General features: G+C 52.8%; 7 protein-coding genes across 7 annotated transcripts; 6 read left to right on the forward strand and 1 right to left on the reverse strand.

The window, feature by feature from the left end:
• Positions 1-149: 149 nt before the first annotated feature.
• On the forward strand, positions 150-4,092 carry PV07_08554 (uncharacterized protein). The gene is made up of 2 exons (XM_016395731.1): positions 150-2,345; positions 2,441-4,092. The coding sequence occupies exons 1-2, from the start codon at positions 506-508 to the stop codon at positions 3,265-3,267; spliced, it is 2,667 nt and encodes an 888-aa protein (XP_016245587.1). The 5' UTR covers positions 150-505; the 3' UTR covers positions 3,268-4,092.
• PV07_08555 (uncharacterized protein) lies at positions 3,899-6,161 on the reverse strand. Its single transcript, XM_016395732.1, has 2 exons — positions 5,218-6,161; positions 3,899-5,149 (listed from the first exon to the last, which is right to left on the reverse strand). Exons 1-2 carry the CDS (start codon positions 5,720-5,722, stop codon positions 4,749-4,751), a joined length of 906 nt encoding a protein of 301 aa, XP_016245588.1. The 5' UTR covers positions 5,723-6,161; the 3' UTR covers positions 3,899-4,748.
• A 502-nt stretch (positions 6,162-6,663) lies between these two features.
• On the forward strand, positions 6,664-7,419 carry PV07_08556 (uncharacterized protein; the record flags this gene model as incomplete). The annotated part of the gene is made up of 1 exon (XM_016395733.1): positions 6,664-7,419. The coding sequence occupies one exon, from the start codon at positions 6,664-6,666 to the stop codon at positions 7,417-7,419; it is 756 nt and encodes a 251-aa protein (XP_016245589.1).
• A 328-nt stretch (positions 7,420-7,747) lies between these two features.
• PV07_08557 (uncharacterized protein) lies at positions 7,748-8,541 on the forward strand (the record flags this gene model as incomplete). Its single annotated transcript, XM_016395734.1, has 2 exons — positions 7,748-7,886; positions 8,025-8,541. The coding sequence occupies 2 exons, from the start codon at positions 7,748-7,750 to the stop codon at positions 8,429-8,431; spliced, it is 546 nt and encodes a 181-aa protein (XP_016245590.1). The 3' UTR covers positions 8,432-8,541.
• Positions 8,542-11,468: 2,927 nt separating this feature from the next.
• PV07_08558 (uncharacterized protein) lies at positions 11,469-12,945 on the forward strand. The gene is made up of 2 exons (XM_016395735.1): positions 11,469-12,250; positions 12,335-12,945. The coding sequence occupies exons 1-2, from the start codon at positions 11,610-11,612 to the stop codon at positions 12,753-12,755; spliced, it is 1,062 nt and encodes a 353-aa protein (XP_016245591.1). The 5' UTR covers positions 11,469-11,609; the 3' UTR covers positions 12,756-12,945.
• A 113-nt stretch (positions 12,946-13,058) lies between these two features.
• Positions 13,059-14,495, forward strand: PV07_08559 (uncharacterized protein). The gene is made up of 2 exons (XM_016395736.1): positions 13,059-13,550; positions 13,652-14,495. The coding sequence occupies exons 1-2, from the start codon at positions 13,474-13,476 to the stop codon at positions 14,415-14,417; spliced, it is 843 nt and encodes a 280-aa protein (XP_016245592.1). The 5' UTR covers positions 13,059-13,473; the 3' UTR covers positions 14,418-14,495.
• A 200-nt stretch (positions 14,496-14,695) lies between these two features.
• PV07_08560 (branchpoint-bridging protein) lies at positions 14,696-17,227 on the forward strand. Its single transcript, XM_016395737.1, has 6 exons — positions 14,696-14,974; positions 15,023-15,236; positions 15,303-15,520; positions 15,712-16,044; positions 16,092-16,303; positions 16,356-17,227. Exons 1-6 carry the CDS (start codon positions 14,815-14,817, stop codon positions 16,974-16,976), a joined length of 1,758 nt encoding a protein of 585 aa, XP_016245593.1. The 5' UTR covers positions 14,696-14,814; the 3' UTR covers positions 16,977-17,227.
• The last annotated feature ends 78 nt before the right edge of the window (positions 17,228-17,305 follow it).

The raw sequence follows: 17,305 nt of genomic DNA on the forward strand, positions 1-17,305 counted from the left end.
TGTCCAATCGCATATACGCACTTTCCCAACTCGCCCTTCGCCCAGGGTTCTCATTGGCTTTTGGCACGTGACCACTGGACTCGTATTCCCCAGAACCCGCGTCATGGCGAATCCCCCCAGCATGCCAGGTGAAAGTGAGCGGCGGCCACAAAGCCCTTAACTTTGCTCGATGGCTTCCATCTTGCATCTCCCACACGCTGGCAAGGTCGTCTCTTCATCTTTCTGGACACCGCCTCATCTCTCTCTGTGTGTCCAAGTTGCACCCGACCCACTCGTCTACCTAGAGGACGGGGCGGCCTAAACAGTAGACCGCTTCCATGGAGCCTTCGGCACCAGCCCTGCCTCCACTGAGTCCGTCAAGAAAGGCATCGATTCTCGTCTGTGACTGCATGTTCCGCCTTCATTTGGTCCGCTGATACGGTTGCTACGCCGGTCCGCCTGCTTGGCTACATGATGGGGTCGATTCCTGCAGCCTTGTTGTGCAGAAGAATCCCGACTACATAAGATGACGCCGGAACCCTCTTCCCCCTCTGTCCCTCCGTCGCCACGTTTTGTCGATGGCTACTTTCCTCCCCAACCACCTCCACCGATGGCTGTCGACAACAACACAATCCTCAGGCTGATCCAGCAACTCGAAGTCGACCGGCAAGCCTACCTGTCCACCTTCGAGAGGATCCACGAGACTTTGATACAGGCTCTCCCCCCACAGCCAGCCAGGCCTGTAGCCAGTCCGCGGCAGACCCTGACATCTATTCCATTGGCTTCATCTCCCACTTCTCTACCATCTTCTGAGATTGGCCCACCGGTGGTCGTGTTGAAAAGGCGGCCTAGTCTGAACAGCCACCACTCCAATCCGAGCAGTCACATTCTCGAGCAACACCACCCTCTACGCCAACCAAAGGACTCTATATATACTGGAGACGACAGCTCCGACAGCGAGGACGATGAATCATTCTTTGCGCAGGAGCTATTGCCCCCGAGGGACTTCTCGGAGACTGATTTAATTGAACATCTGAAGACCTACTCGTGGGATATCTACAGCAAATACATTCTACAGGATCTTCTCCGAAACATTGATTTGCTTTCGAATGGCATCTTCCTCAAGGACCGGCATAATCAAACAGATGCCAATCATCAGCATGCAGATATCTACCACGTCGGTGCAGACGGCTCGCCTCTGCGGTTCTCTCGAGGTGATTCAGACGAAGGCCCTCTCGCGGCCTGGGAAGCGTTGAAAAATACCAACAGCGACCAGTCACGAAAGCAAGCCGTGGGACGGATAATCGTTGTCCGAGAGCCCGCATCAAGCCTTTTCGCCGCCTTGCACCTCACTATGAGTGAATACTTCGACATGGACTCTATTTTTCGCATCATGATTGACGATCATACCCCGACCAAAGCTATAACAAAGGGCTACTTGAAGGGGGACCACCGCCGACAACGATCTGTGGTCTTTGTTTTCAAGTACCATACCATCGTGGGGGAAGGGCGAGCCCCTCTTCACTGGCAGAATCATGACGAAGATCCGGAAACCGAGGATGGCCATATCCCACTTACGACTTGTTCTTCCGTTGTTGCCCTCTCCCTCGCTGGCAAGCCCACCTATACTCTCCGACGCAATTCTCGAAAGAACAAATCGGTCATCGGGCATGTTTACGATCCGTTCGCGCCGTGGCACGTCCTCTCCATTCAATGTTTTCCGGACTGGAACTCCAGCGTCGACACGCATGAACACAACCATCATTATTGCAACGGTCCCGATGCTTTCCTCACAGGCGTGCTCTCGGAATACAAAGACGCAATCAAAAGGTTCAAGGTCATACACAAGGCCATCCAAGAACTGGCCACACCACCGAACAAGTCAATCTTCGACAGCGCCCTCCGGGACGAACTTCTCTTCGAAAACAACAAGTTCACCTACTCGCGGCGCTATTTCTGGGCATCGCAGACCCTCGGGCTTCTAAGCAATGAAATCAAGGACATGATTTCGACCTACAGGGACACCTTCACCGATGAATTCTGGTCTGGGGAGCATAAAACGTTGTTTCCGGGCACTAAGGATCAGTCGCCCCGGTACAACAACTGGAGGAAGAAACTGGTCTATACTCGAAGACAATATGAAAAGGAAATCGCTCAACTGGAGGAGGTTTTGCGGATATTTCAAGAACAGCAAAAGCAGATCAAAAACCTGCGGGAGTGGCTCTTCAGTGGGACATCGGTTCTGGAAAGCAGGGAGGCCGTGAGTATGGCGAAGATAACTGTCGAACAAGGCTACAACATCAGGCTATTGACGTTGGTCACCTTGTTCTACTTGCCATTGAGCTACGTCACGGGGATTTATGGGAGTACGTGACCTCTCACTCGCATCTTTTACCGGCGCCTTTGGCGTCCCTCAATCCACATGGCCGCCGTATGAAGTTTGATGCTGACCGTATCACAGTGACGAATATGCCACCAAATGACTCTTTCCTCCCTTTCGCAATGACAACGCTCGGAATCTGCCTACCGACCTACCTTCTGATCGTGGTTGTGAACAATCCCAATGTCGTCAAAAGGCTCCTGGCCAATATCGGCCTCTTCTTCACAAAAGTCACCTCAATTCCGGCTCCGAGGAAGTCCGAGAAACTACGGGAAAAGATTTTAGAAAGCAAGATTTCTCATAAGGGAGAGAAACAAAACACAATACAGAAGGTTGCGACCTTCGCGAGTCTCGAGGCTCGACTGTCCCAAGACTTGAGCCACGAACCTTCATTACGAGGCTCTCATGGATTTGCACACGCCACACGTCGCATGTCTCAGTCGATCGGTAACTACCTGCCGGGGGTGGCAACAAGACAAGCCTCGCAACCCCCGGCTCAAGCACTACCCAGGCTGTCCACCTTCCCGGAGGAACCCAAACATCCTCGGAGATCCAGCACGATCAAATTCGACGAACCTTTCTCCAGCTCGACGAAGTGGGAGGCTGACGCACCGCCGCGGACCACAGTCCGGGACTTTGACAAGTCATTTTCGAATCTCTCAAGTATATCCCCTACAGAGAGTCCGCCTCTACCCGCCGTTGTTGTCAGAACGCCCAATGGATCACCCCTGCTGTCACCCTCGAGGGCAACGCTGAGACCACCTGAATGGCGAAGAGAAAGGAGCCTCAGCCCCAGAAGTGGGCCGAGAGGGAGTAGGTCTCTCTTCGGGAGACTCAGCAGTCGACTTTCGTCCGCACTGCCGTCACCGAGGTCGTCTGAGCCAGGGAGTTCGACGGAAACTGTGTAGAATCGACGGGGACTGGGATGCATTGCCCGGTGGAAACGTCACACTGTATTGCCACGCCGGTCGATCTCGCATGTGTCTGGTGGACGGTGGAAGGGGAACGTGAAGAAAATAGCAACATCAACTGCCAACCTGAACGACCATCACAGTCCGGTAGGTTGAAGGCATGACCGGATATGTTACGAGAATTATGAACGGCGGGCTCCTTCACGAGTAATGAAAACGATCTCATGATAGACACAGGTGATTTCGGGTCGATTATCGCACAGGGAGACGAATGCGAATTCGACGACCCCTCTTAAAAAGAACGGCGTTTCGAGGAATATCTCCTGGCGAGGAGGGCTCGTGTCCAGAGAGAAGGTCGGCTTGGGTTTATGAGATCTACAAAAGCCTCGCGGCATCAGCAGCAGCAGCAGCAGCAGCAAAAAAAGAGGCAGAACTAGCACAGGCAGCCTCGCCTAATCATTCCACGTCTTCACGGTAGGTGCGATATGGGAATCTCATCCCTGATCTCAAGAGAGGGGGGGTTACACAGCTAAAGAAATCATAAAGCAACAAACCGGTTGAGAAGAGGTCCAGGGTGAATGTATGCACAAGCCAATCCTTTGGACCTATCTACTTGCCAAGGGACTACGGGGAATGTGAGCACTGGCGCCTGAAGTATATACAGACGAAAACAAAAGATGCACTGCGGAGACGGGGTGTCGGATCCAATACATGTATGTACATAAGGGGATGCCTGTCCAATGCAGCCCGACGATATCAAGTGCTAGGCCATGTACTCTACACATCTCAGCTTAGTCGATGCCTCCCAACTCATTTTTTGTCTGCCTGTTTACCTGTACCGGTTCCCTTGCGTGCCCCAGTTCGTAGATATTTCCCCCTTCATTGCGCCCCATTAGCGACCGTTCTTCCGTTCCTGGCAGATGCCGCAATGCGCCCAAATCATAACGTGTCAAGGCAAGAAACCAGGCGTCTATCAAGGACAAGATCCAGCCCGCATGCCGAGAGAAAACTCTGGCCTAAATTGAAGGAGAAAAGAGAAGACCAACAGGAGAGCAATTGGCTTGGCATGTCATCCTGCCTTCGCTGTGCAAGCCCGACGACAATTGCTCAACCCGGAAAAGCTTGTCTCCCCCTATCTTGTGGAATCGATATGCCGTCTCGCAAGACTCGAAACGTGCAAAGGATTTCTGCCGCTTTTGGATGGGTGCTTGGTTGTGAGACCTCATATCTTTGGAGATTTTGGGATTGACGTCAATTGTCAGACAACGAGCCCCGCGTCATAAGTGGGAGGTGTGGTCAAGAACATCATCCAGCATCGACTCCGCTCGAAGTAACGACTTGCACATCTGTCCCGCACCAAGGCACATCCCGTTCTTCCCTCTCGTGAGCGGGCCAAGATCGTATCAAAACACTGTCGCCGATGGATGAGCTTGCACAGATCGATCGGTTGAAAGCAAGTGATCGAGCTCCGCAATAGATCAGATCTTGACATGCCTCCCCTCTCGTTCCACCGCTTTGACAAGGCTCTTATACGTGTCTTCCCAGCTCTCCTTGTCGTCGCCGTCCTCGTCGATCTTTTTCTCCTTTTCCTTGCCGTCTTTCCCGCCTTTCTTGCCGGCGTCCCTGCTGACCATCACGACGCTGGTCGGCCGCTTCGTCTGGCCCGCCGTGCCCAGCTCCGCGCGACTGGTCACGTAGATGTAGGGGACGCTGTGGTCTTCGGCCAGCACGGGGATGTGAGAGATGACGTCCATGGGGGAGATGTCAGCTGCGAGGACGACGACGCCGAGGGGGAGTTTCTCGGTCGAGGAAGTTGGGGATTTTCGGAGGGCTTTGACGACTTCTTTGACGCCGCGTCTCAGAGTGCGTTGCGAGGCGGCTGCGAATTGTCACCGAGTTAGCAAGGTTAGGTCAAACGAGAGGGGAGAATGTGTAGCCATGGATCACCTTTTTTGACGCATTTAAACACCTTCCTCGCAACCTTGTCGTCTGCCAAGGGGTTCGCAAAGGGCACCAAAGCTCCCACGGGCCGTGCAGCGAGGATCTTCTTTTCGGAGTCTGTTGCCTTCTTCGACTCCTCTTCTTGTTGCTCGTCTTCATCATCTCCTTCGTCCTCGTCGACCTTCACACCATTCTGCTCCTCCATCTCGTCGTCTTCTTCGTCACCGCTTTCCTCGTCCTCATCCTCCACGTCTGTCTTCTTCTTGTTGCCTTTGTCTTGAAGTTCATTCAAGGCCTTCTCTGCCAGCGCCTTCCTCGCCGCCTTTTTCTCCTTGTTCTCTCCCTTTGTCTTTGTTACTCCGGTCGGCCCGGCTCCACCAGCTTTCGCTGCCGCAGCTGCTTGCTTCTTTGAGACTTTCTCTGCTTTGCGCGCCTGTTTCTCGGCTTTTCGCTCGGCCTTGCGCTCAGCTTTGGCGTCCTTTTTGGCGACGCCCGATTTATCTTTCGCCATCGTGCCTTCTTTTCTCACTATGTTCAAGGTAGTTGGTGCGCGTGGATGGCCACTTATTGCGAGACCTTCGGGTTTGAAACAGTAAAGTATTTCTTGGATGATTCGGATATGGGACAGCGTCGGTTCGAAAATTTCTCAGAAGCAGTATAGCCGAGATAACAAAGATGCTGCTCGCTTGCTACCGTGCGACTTCGAGGTTTGCTAGCTTTGGAACAAATTCTCGATTGACTTGCACGGCAAGGGCCAGGTCGAGCTCTGAGCCCGGAAAAAGAATTTCTTACTGCGCCTTGAAGCCTGCGGCGTCGGTCGAGTCAAGAGTTTCGATTTGATCCGAGGGGGTTATTCAGGACTTTGCAAACAATAGCTAAGCTGTGTTTAGAGACATCCAAAAAGAAGTGAAATAAAAATTATTTTGGCTTCTCCGCACTTTGGGCCACGAACGAGACCTGCACCTCAACTCATCGCGGGTTGCAGGCAAAGTTCCCGCCGCTTTGAGAGGGCCTCTACCCACGATGCCAAGACTGGTCTCCAAGCTTTCTCTGCCGTTCCAGATTGACTCGCCTTTCCACAGCTCTGCGCAATCTACAAGTCACGATAGACGGTTTGAACTCGGCCACGCCCAGTATACTTGGGTAAGCCACATTTGCGGTAAAGAGAGGCGAGAAAAAAAATGTATGGTCATTATGAGCGTCGCCCAGACCTCATCCTCATACGTCACTTGGGCGGCCATGCTGCCGACTTTGCTGGCCCCTTGGTTGTACACTTCACCATAGCGCCCAGTCTCTGCTGACTGACGACGGCTCTGTGTCCTATCAAGACCGTGATTGGAGCCGAAACAGCCAACGACTGCTTTCTATGCATGACACCGTCGATTGCATTCGTTCCGCGGTGAGTAACAACTTCTCGCTCATCTTGGTGGAGTGTTTCCCGTATCCCATCAAATGCCATACCACGATCGGCTTCAACGGTACCCTGCTTTGGTGTCGTTTGTTGGACAGACTGGTGCAGGAAAATCGAGTTTAATCAGACTCCTGGTCGAATTGTATTCTCCAGATCAGGCCAGCCCGCAAGTTCAAGTTGTCGGCTCAAGCCGGCGTGCAGACTTACCAACCAGCGGAGATGTGCATCTATACGCAGATCTTAAAACATCTCAGACCAAGCAACCCATCTTGTATGCTGACTGTGAGGATTTTGACGGAGGCGAACGAGAGCCATCAGGCGTAAGCCTAAAGAACAAAAAGAGAGAAGCAAACAGCGAGTATCAACGCACCAATTCCTTCGCCAGGAACATCCGCAGACAGCACCATACATCGGAACGTGAGATCTTGTGGGCGACGGATACAGTGAAAAAGATCTGTGAATACCACGTTCGGCATCTCTATCCTCGGTTAATATACACCTTCTCAGATGTTATTGTCTTTGTCATGAAGAACCCTAGGGTTGTCGAAAGTATTGTCGAACAACTTCTTCGGTGGGCCGCAGATGCGCTCGAGACTTCCTCCAACCAGCCTGTTCTGCCGCACGCAATCATCGTTCTCAACGCCTACGATAATACCTCGGATCCCGAGCTCTGGGATGCGAACAACTCGACTATCAATTTGATGGAGCGAGTCAGCCGTGCAGTGCACCAGAGTCACAACATCAGGAAATGCGCGGAATCATGGAAGCAGAAGGGGAGACAGATCGAGTCTGTCTAGACACTTCTACTGCCATAATACTCAAGTTTCAGGGTCGTCCACGTGCCTGAGCGCGGACGGCCAGAATTCATCAACGAACAGATGCAAGAGCTTTACCTGGAAATCACCGAGGCATGCAACCAGTCGCGCGCGCCTCGAAATATAAACTACGGATGATCCTCAACTCCGATGAGCCACAGCACAAAAGCTCGGCGATGCCACGGTCTCTTCTCCGCGGCTTGAGCTTGAAGAGGCTCTCAACAATCATCGCGCCGTCTTGGGTCCATTCTTCAACCACCTTCATGGCGCGCGACTTTTCATCAGCCACGCAGCATGTTACACATGCTTGATGGCGCCGGCAGAACACCCCTTGCTGTGTGGCCATGTGCTCTGCACACCTGCATCAGAGGCTTCGGGTCACAAAGAGGGAGAATTCTCTGGCAGATCGATCGTCGATCGGTGTCCGCAGCACCACGACGACGAGGATGGTCAGTTCCACACATGGTGGCCGATACACATAAAGCCGTCTAGCGTGGGTGTCCGCATCCTGACTTTGGATGGTGGTGGTATTCGAGGCATAGTATAGTTGTGCATCCTACGAGAACTTGAAAGAAAAATCGGTCCAGAGCTTCCCATTCAGCTGTTCTTTGATCTGATTATTGGCACTAGTAGCGGCGGCATTATTGCGCTAGGTTTGGGTGCCAATGGTTGGAATGTTCACATGTGCATGAGGACGTTTGAGAAGCTATGCAAGCAAGCGTTTACCAAACGAAAGGGCATTGGTATTCCCTGGGTTGAGCATTTTGTGACCGTCACGAACGACAGCCGCTACGAGACTGCTCCGATCGAAAAGGCGCTCAAATCGGCATTTGGTGAGGACCAGGATTTGTTTGCTGGATCGAGGGAAGAACCACCAGAGCTGTCAATGCTTGAGCGGAGGGCATTGGTTGCAGTAGTCACGACAACGTTACAGAAGAGACAGGAGCTGCGAGCTATCACTATCATCGTTCAGAAAAGCCGGACAACGAAGTGAAGACATGGGAGGCCGCCCGAGCGACTTCGGCCGCGCCTTTGTTCTTTAAGCCATACGTGCATCAACCGTCTGGCCAGATATATCAAGACGGCTGTCTTTACCACAACAACCCAATCCGCGTGGCATTTAGAGAGCAAAAGCTGATTTGGCCTGACCGGCCCGAATGTTGTCCGGACATCATCCTTTCCGTTGGCACTGGCGTCAATGATCAATGAAGGACTGTTCACAGCCATCAAAATGGAGACCAAAGTCTCGGATGACAACGCTGAAACAGAGGTATTGTTCTGCTTCAGGGATCGACCTGATCAGGCTGCTTTTTCCCCCATAAGCGGGTTCCTGAGATGTCTCGGCTTTGAGGTCAAGATGACTCTCCGCCCAAAACTGGTGCAGACAGATCAGGTTACCTTTGTGAGAGTCAAGTGGGATACTCTGGAGGCCTTTCTAGCCTCTAGGGACACTAATGTTGCGGACTTGTTTCAAAATCCAAGATCCCTGGAGAGCATTTAGCAGTGCAGAATACAAAAATCCTGGCAATGCTGGCGACAATCTTGTCCAGAGGCTGTCGGACAGGTACAGCACAGTGCGCCAGCCGTCGGTCAAAGCGAGTACGTTAAACAGAGCCGAACTTCCGGCTTTCGAGCAGGACGACGAGTTGTATAAAGAGGAGAATGACTGCGGCTCTCTTACGTCGGAAAGCGTGATCCCTCGCATTCAGTCGCTGCGTCTCTTACTGAGCCCCCGCGCAGTTGACAATCACATATCCGGACCTCCCGATTCATCGACACGCCAGCTGTACCGTGACCCGCCAGCCCTATTCCCTGTTTCTTTTGTTGACCAGCTTCGGACAAGGCAGCCACAGGAATGCCGGAGTGATCCAGTTTATATCTCTGATGGCCGATCGGCCTTCAGCAGAGTGCTTCGTCCTACGGAGAGACTCCCGGGAGAGCCTTTCGAGCTATCCACCGATCCCGCGGCGTTAACAAAACTCGGTTCCATCGAAAGCTCCTTGACCCCCAGGTATCGCAGATATCGAATTGTACCATTGTAGATTCCGCTAATACTACTAGGACCAAAGAATCGAGTCGATTGGGAATCGAGCCACAACACTGGTTCTCTTACAGCTGGACCGGGCACGGTGTCGGAATCGATAGATATATCCCGTATAGGCCAAGTATGACTGCAGTCGACGCTGTTGAAGACATCAGCAATCACGTTGAGATGTGCAGTATGAGATGACGCGACAAATGTCAAAGTCGATGATATGTTCTAGGGGAATTGCCAACTGGATCAAGGCGGTTCCGCTGTTCACTTATTGCTACTCGGTTCCGCTCTGAGTAACGTTAACCACGACGTCTGTGGCTTTCAGCAAACCATGCTCCTTTACAATTTGGTCGCAGATTTCAGCTCCACCGCAACTCCATGGAGCTTGTTCTCTCGATTGTCCTTTGTTCCTGGACCAGCTTGTTTGCTGGAGCGGTTCCGCTCGCACCATGCATGCAATAGAACCAGATACTGCCTCACAAGCCACCATGGATTCCGACCGCAGAATCTCGAGACAAGTGATCATTGAACTCGGACTCGATTATCGATCCTTCACTACAAAGATACCTCGAATCTACGTATTGCAACGAGGAGGCGAGCCCTGAAGAAGTCGGTCCGTCCAACACTAATCCAAGTTTGGGGAGCTCACTTGGTCATTTGTCACATAGGAGACTTACCATGGCCTTGTTAGCCTATTTCAACACGCTTTTCCTTTTCCTGGATGGAGCATCGACCAGGCGTGCCCTCCAGGAAGAAAATGGAACGCTATTCGTGACCACCGGCGAAGCCTGTACCTAGTCCGCCATCGGGCATGATCGCGTCCAGACGTGTACTCGGAACCGCTCCAGCGCCGCTTCCCATTCAGTCGACGGCGGCGATCGAAGCTACTGAGCGTTAAGTCATTGTTAGCGGCGGTGTTAGTGATTTGGTTCAAAGCCAGACCACACTCGAGTCATCCCGTGATAATGGAAGACGCAAGGGGATACTGCGCAGCCGCGACAGAGGGAGCTGAAGCGCGGCTCGATTCAAGGCGACTTCTTACACGACACTCGACGAACTGGACGTGGAGTTCAAAGGATGGTAAGGCCCAGGAGGGAGGGTAGGTACCGCTCTTCCCTGACAGAACAACTTCAAGCCAGGGGTGCCAGCTGCACTGAAATATCCTCCTCTTTCATCCCATTCATCCCAACCCTTGTCAGACACTCCTCAAGACCTCATGCGCTGCCAGCGCTGAACCAGGAGGTTTGACCGTCCATGTACATGTCCATTGTCCCAAGGTCCGTACCTCGCTTGCTTCATTTCAGGACGATACCTACTCAGGAAAGCCTGGCTTGGGGCCGATCAGAGTAGACGTTGTCCGTAAGTGGTATCAGCTAGCAGAATCCAGCCCGGGACGCTTTGACGAGAATACAGCGAAGGGATTCCAGAGTGTGCTTGTATATTAGGCAGCCTTGTCACGATGGTTAGACATATAAGCGGCATGGATCTGCGAAACATGTTCTCTCGGTGAGAATAGAAGGGCCACCATCGCAGTTCATGTCGGAAGAGATGCTCTGATTGTTATACCTCGTCCTAAGGATCATGTTGGGTACAGGACAATTGGCGGTTAGGTAGCTCGACTAGTGATATTTGTGGCCAAAGCCAACCAACTCAAGGTTCTCTCCCACGTCGACAACGGAGTATCTGGTATCTGGCAGCCAATATGGGCTGCGGAACCACCCATGGCAACGATCAAAAAGGTCAAGACCCAGTTCTAGGCCTGCAAAGTTACCAGCGAAATCGTCTTGACTTCGTCCCGTTCACGGACCAAGATGGCTTGCAAAGACGGTCCAAATTTCATCCGAGCGCGCCATCAAGTGGTTCGGTTGCTAATTTACGAGATTGTTGTTCCTATCTGTTCGACCGCAGAATATACAGTCTACATACCATCCAGCTGGGGGCAGGCACGCTACAGGTTTGCACATCTTGCAGGTAGATCCCGACGTTGTTGACATTACTAATAGTTGCGCGGCGAGATCACCAGGGTCGGCAGGCTGTCTGCGAGATTGAATAGTTTGCGGGATCTCCAGAGTCGAAGAGAGTGACACAGACCTTGTCGCCCTGGTCTCTTTGTTACCTTCTCCTACACGCCCCAGCCATGGCTGAAGAGTTCAACTTCAAGCTTGATATCGGGCTCGCCTTACGGACCTTTCTCCATTCCCAGTTCTTCGGGACACCGCCATATCCAACCCAGTCTTTCTCCAATCAGATCATCATCGTCACCGGGTCCAATGTTGGTCTCGGATTCGAGGCTGCCCGACACTTCTACCGTCTCGACTGTGCGAAACTGATTCTCGCCGTGCGCACAATCTCCAAAGGCCAGACTGCTAAAGAGGACATTGTCCGAAGCGTGACACACCGCTTCGATGGGGCAGAGGCCATCGAGGTCTGGCCTTTGGACCTTTCCAGCACAGAAAGCACCCTGGCGTTCGCTGATCGCGTGAAGAAAGAGTTGCCGCGTGTCGACGCTATCGTGGAGAATGCCGGCATCAACAATCAGAGCTGGGTAGTGTCCGAAGGGTTCGAGCAGACCATCCAAGTCAATGTGATCAACACTCTCCTGCTCTGTCTGTCACTGCTGCCCAAGCTGAGAGAAACCAAACGCAAATTCCCCGAATCCAGCCCTCACTTGGAGATTGTTAGCTCTGAGGCCCACCATTTTACCAGTTTCAAGGAAGTCAATGCTCCAGACATTTATGCGACTCTGAATGACGAGAAGAGCGGTGATATGCTAGCTAGGTAGGTGTAGACGGAGGCGCAGATACGTGGCCCTCTTCCCTCGTGCACCTCGAAATCACATCAGGCTCACGCAAGAACGAACAGATACCCAGTCAGCAAACTCATCGGTGTGCTGTTTGTCCGCGAGCTCGTTCAGCGTCTCCAAGAGCACGACAAGTCCAGCACCGTGGCAGTGCCGCCTGTCACTATTACCTTGGTCAATCCGGGCTTATGTATGTCTGCCCTGGATCGAAATGTGATCCTCCCAGGGCGAGTTTTGATGTATTTTGTGCGCATGCTCCTCGGAAGATCAACGGAAGTTGGTTCTCGGACGCTGGTCTACGGCGCGTGCGCCGGTCCAGACTCTCACGGGGCGTTCATGTCAGATGGCAAGAACCAAGAAGTCGAGAAATGGATATATTCGGATCTGGGCAAGAAGGCGCAGGCCAAGGTGTTTGAGCAGACGATGAGGGTGTTGGAGGCCAGGAAGCCGGGCGTCGGGGCGGAAGTCGGGTTGCCAGCCTGATCATTGTCCCCGAGGAAGCTTTCTTGCGTTAATCCATACCAGCATCTACGAAACGACCCTCAGCCGATGGGGAAAATAGATTGCTACTATGTTTTGGAAACATTCATCCGCCCCCAATAAATGTTCTCTCCTTCTCGACCCGAGATTACGCGCTGCTTACGGAAACAGAGTCGAATCTCCATCACGGCACGAACGGCTCATTATTGGCTGCAGTAAATCCTGCGCGCAGGCGGTTGCTCAGCTGAAATTGGAAAAGGTGCTAAGTAATTATCATGTTAACCGACTTTCCCCAGAAGTACGAGACACTCAGATGTGCAGCCAAACATATTATCTCAGCTCTTTCCAAGACTATACATATTCCCCGCTGCCTCCTCCTGGCTACGACGTACCAGAAATCTAGGCCGCGCTTCTCACCCTTACAATCTCACACAATCGCCGCAAGTGCTTACTTTCTAGAACTCGGGGTAACGATGCCGTCGCCGCCACCTCCATGAGGATCAGGCAGAGGACAGGGTTGTATTGGCAGCAATGGAGGATCTTAGGCTGGTCTTCCCATCCATCCACTTCAAGCTATCCTCCGATACAAGACCGCCGGCCTTACAGGGCCAGCCTATAAGAACGATGTCGCGCGCATTCATCTTGTCCATGCAGGTAAGGTTGAGTTCAAGGAAGTGTACAGGTGGTGTAAACAAGAGAACAACGTTTGAGGCCAGCAACCATGTCTCGCACGATCGACAAAGTGCCAGATAATGCTTCCTCGCAGATGGTCAAACTCGTGGTCGCCAGCTGCAGTCGGTAAGATCTACTTCCAGACAAGCCCGAAACAACTATCTGGACAAGATATGCTCTCCCCCTAAAGACTCCCGGCTAGCTAACTAACGCTTCCCCATTTCCAGCACAGCAACACTCGGCGTCTACCAGGCCCTCAAGATACTTGGCTATAAACCGTACCACATGTACGAGATGGCCATGTATGGTGGGAACACCCACTGGGAGATCATGATGCAAGGGTTCCGTGCCCAACACAACCGCTGGTCGGGCATCCGGCGGTATACCAAGCGAGAGTTCGACAAGTGGTTCGCGGGCTACGATGCCTTGGTCGAAGTTCCCTCGTACTTCGACATGGCGTGCCTAGAAGCATACCTGCAGGACCCCGAAGTGAAATTCATCCTCACGGAGCGCACTCCGCAAAGTTGGGCCAGATCATTCAACAGCTTCATCGGCAATATTGTGACCAATATCGAGTCACCACCGATGAACATTCTGCGACACTTCAACCGCACGCTGAACTACTTTTACCTCTTGAACGTCGATGGCTACGACTTCTGGAGTGACTGCACGAGGCCCGGCGACCCCAACAACGAGGAAAACCTGATGAGGAATTACGAGCATTATATCACCAACGTGAAGAGGTTGATCCCGCCGGAGAGGATCCTCGTCGTGAAAATCGAGGATGGGCTCGGATGGGAACAGGTCTGTCCGTTCCTGGGCAAGCAGGTCCCCAAGGGAGTCGAGTACCCACGAGGAGTGGAGCACGAGGATGTCAAAGACAAGATGCTGGTGCCACTGGTGAGAAACGCGATGATGAAGCTGGCATTGACTGTGATGGTGCCGATTGCCCTGGGAGGGACAGCGTGGTGGAAGTGGTCTGCATCAAGGTGAAGAAGTATGCCGCAGGGTGACTAGGTAGATGCTGTTGAGAACAACCCTACCCATAGAAATGATCGGAGAAGACCAACTGCTAGTAAGAGAGTCATTGCGGTCTGGAATACACCGTAGACAAAGAGCCGCATCCGACCTTTTTTCCCGCAAACCGCCGGTCGCATGCGACAGCCTTGTCAGCCTCGTGCCAATTGTCTTTGGGTTAGCTCTTCCCTGAAAAAGGGTTAGCGCAGTCTTGGCGAGACTTGCAACTTCTTCGCCTCCCATCCCTTCCAGCTGCACCCTGAACCCCCAACACTTGCCAACGTTGAGTTGCATCGACAACGATCTTCAACAGGCAGCGCATCATCCGTTGTCGTGCGCCTTCTAATACTCTTCCTTTGACGCTGCGCTCAAGATGGCGTGGCGCAATCAAGGCATCACAGGTTCTAACAACATCCCCCTCGGAACGCGTCGTCGGTTCGGAGGCGAAGGTAATGGTGACTCGCAAAATGATAGCTCTGCAAACTCTCCAGCCTGGGATGATTCGAGCAAGCGTGGGCGAAGTCCTACCAGAGGTTCGTGGCTCAACGCTCAGCACCTACAACTGACTGACAAGCTCACAGCTGAACCTGCGGCCGACGGCGTCAAGAGGCGTAGAAAGCGCAACCGCTGGGGTGAAGCTGGCGAGAATAAAGCGGCGGGGCTCATGGGCCTTCCGACGATGATCCAGGCGAACATGACAGCAGAACAACTCGAAGCATACGCCCTCCATCTCCGTATCGAAGAGATCAGTCAGAAGCTGCGTATCAACGATGTGGTTCCCGCGGAAGCAGATAGGTGAGCAGGCCCCTCCCCTCCTTTCCTCCCACATATGCTATCTCTACAGGTTCTAACAGCTGCCAGATCACCATCACCACCACCTCAGTACGATAATTTCGGCCGCCGGGTGAACACTCGCGAGTTTCGCTACCGCAAAAGACTGGAAGAAGAGCGTCATAAATTGATTGAAAAGGCCATGAAGACCATCCCCAACTACCACCCGCCCTCTGACTACAGGCGGCCCACCAAGACACAGGAAAAGGTCTATGTGCCGGTCAACGATTATCCCGAGATCAACTTCAGTATGCTTACTAACCCTATAACTCTGCTACAAACCCCCTTGCTTTGCTCGCTGTTCCACATGCTGTCGTCTGCTCTTCGAGATACAGGAGGTAGACGTAGCATCTTGCACTAACCATGATCATTGCCTTTCCCTGAGACATTTTTCGTTTTCGAGAATTCCATACTAACACTAAGCTTCTTTTTTGCAAAGTCGGACTACTTATTGGACCTCGTGGCAACACTCTCAAGAAGATGGAATCCGAATCTGGAGCCAAGATCGCCATTCGAGGCAAAGGCTCTGTCAAAGAAGGCAAAGGCCGATCTGACGCAGCTCATACTAGCAACCAGGAAGAAGATCTACACTGTCTTATTATGGCAGACACGGAAGAGAAAGTCAACAGGGCCAAAGCACTGATTCACAACGTCATCGAAACAGCCGCATCCATCCCTGAAGGACAGAACGAACTCAAGCGAAATCAGTTGCGCGAATTGGCGACCCTCAACGGTACCCTTCGTGATGATGAAAATCAAGCCTGTCAAAATTGTAAGTTCGCACCCTTACGATGGACCATCTCTTACTAAAACACGCAGGCGGTCAAATCGGCCATCGCAAATATGACTGTCCGGAGCAGCGCAACTTCACTGCCAACATCATCTGTCGCGTCTGTGGCAATGCCGGCCATATGGCGAGGGATTGCCCAGACCGACAACGTGGGACCGACATGCGGAACAATATCCCTGGAGGATATGGTGGACCACAACGAAGACTAGGCGCCGCCGATGCTGTCGACCGAGAGATGGAGGTACGTATTTCCGAAATTTTCTGGACAATGACCACTCGCTGACATCTTACAGAATCTGATGCAAGAGCTTTCTGGCAACGCATCTGGCAACGGCCCTGCCGGTCGCATCGAGGCTGCACCTGGGGGCTATGATCAGGGCGATTCGTACACTGCTGGCGGCGATTCTCGTCCCTGGGCACGTCAGCCGACTGGGGGTGTTGCTCCTTGGCAGCGAGATCGACAAGAACGACAAGACCGAGACTATGGTCACCGAGAGTACGGCCAACGGGGTTATGAGAGTCGAGACCATGGTCACCGAGACGGCGACTCGTCGCTTCCTCCATGGGCCCAGAGTCGAGGAGGAGACGCCCATGGGGGATATGGTGCTGCCCCTGCGCAAGCAGCAGCCCCCTGGCAGCAACCGCAGCATCAGCAGTATCAGCAGCATCAGCAGCAGCCACCTCCAGCACAAACTTACGGATATGGTGGTTACCATGGCTACGATGCCCAACCATCGTACGGCGTGCCTCCTCCGCCAGCTCCTCCTGGACTCAGCTCTTTCTTGCAGCAGTACGGTGGTGGTGTTGCTCCCCCTCCACCGCCAGACTCACAGGCTCCTCCTCCACCACCGGATCAACCGCCCCCTCCACCAGGCATGCGTGATTACTATCCACCACCACCGCCTTCGGCATAATGTGTTGGATGACCTATCGATTTTGGGCGAGATTGCGTGGAGAGTTGCGAGGACGAGGGCGAGGGCGAGGGCGAGGGCGAGTAATTGGGAAACAATAGGACGAATGGGCGGAGGACAAACTGGAAAAAAAAAGGGGGATTGAGAGTGCGGTGAAATTGCAATTGCTTTTCATGGCAACCCAGCCAAGGCGAGGTTGTTGTTGTTTTGTAACAAGTACTATCATTATCAATGCTTGAAGTTATTCCGATTTGGCTCTTCTGTTCCCCTGCCTCCCGTTCGATCATTTTGGCCACTGACAGGCTGCAGCGAGGACTTCGATTGCATTCGCA

This window comes from Cladophialophora immunda (genome assembly GCF_000835495.1).
Source record: "Cladophialophora immunda strain CBS 83496 unplaced genomic scaffold supercont1.5, whole genome shotgun sequence".
Taxonomy (NCBI): Eukaryota; Fungi; Ascomycota; class Eurotiomycetes; order Chaetothyriales; family Herpotrichiellaceae; genus Cladophialophora; species Cladophialophora immunda.

Coding starts and splice junctions, on each gene's coding strand:
- PV07_08554 (XM_016395731.1), top strand. CDS start 506: ATGACGCCGGAACCCTCTTCCCCCTCTGTCCCTCCGTCGCCACGTTTT. Junction 2,346..2,440: donor CGTCACGGGGATTTATGGGA/GTACGTGACCTC, acceptor ACCGTATCACAG/TGACGAATATGCCACCAAAT.
- PV07_08555 (XM_016395732.1), bottom strand. CDS start 5,722: ATGGCGAAAGATAAATCGGGCGTCGCCAAAAAGGACGCCAAAGCTGAG. Junction 5,150..5,217: donor GTTTAAATGCGTCAAAAAAG/GTGATCCATGGC, acceptor GACAATTCGCAG/CCGCCTCGCAACGCACTCTG.
- PV07_08558 (XM_016395735.1), top strand. CDS start 11,610: ATGGCTGAAGAGTTCAACTTCAAGCTTGATATCGGGCTCGCCTTACGG. Junction 12,251..12,334: donor AGCGGTGATATGCTAGCTAG/GTAGGTGTAGAC, acceptor AAGAACGAACAG/ATACCCAGTCAGCAAACTCA.
- PV07_08559 (XM_016395736.1), top strand. CDS start 13,474: ATGTCTCGCACGATCGACAAAGTGCCAGATAATGCTTCCTCGCAGATG. Junction 13,551..13,651: donor GTGGTCGCCAGCTGCAGTCG/GTAAGATCTACT, acceptor CCCCATTTCCAG/CACAGCAACACTCGGCGTCT.
- PV07_08560 (XM_016395737.1), top strand. CDS start 14,815: ATGGCGTGGCGCAATCAAGGCATCACAGGTTCTAACAACATCCCCCTC. Junction 16,045..16,091: donor AAATCAAGCCTGTCAAAATT/GTAAGTTCGCAC, acceptor TAAAACACGCAG/GCGGTCAAATCGGCCATCGC. Junction 16,304..16,355: donor CTGTCGACCGAGAGATGGAG/GTACGTATTTCC, acceptor GACATCTTACAG/AATCTGATGCAAGAGCTTTC.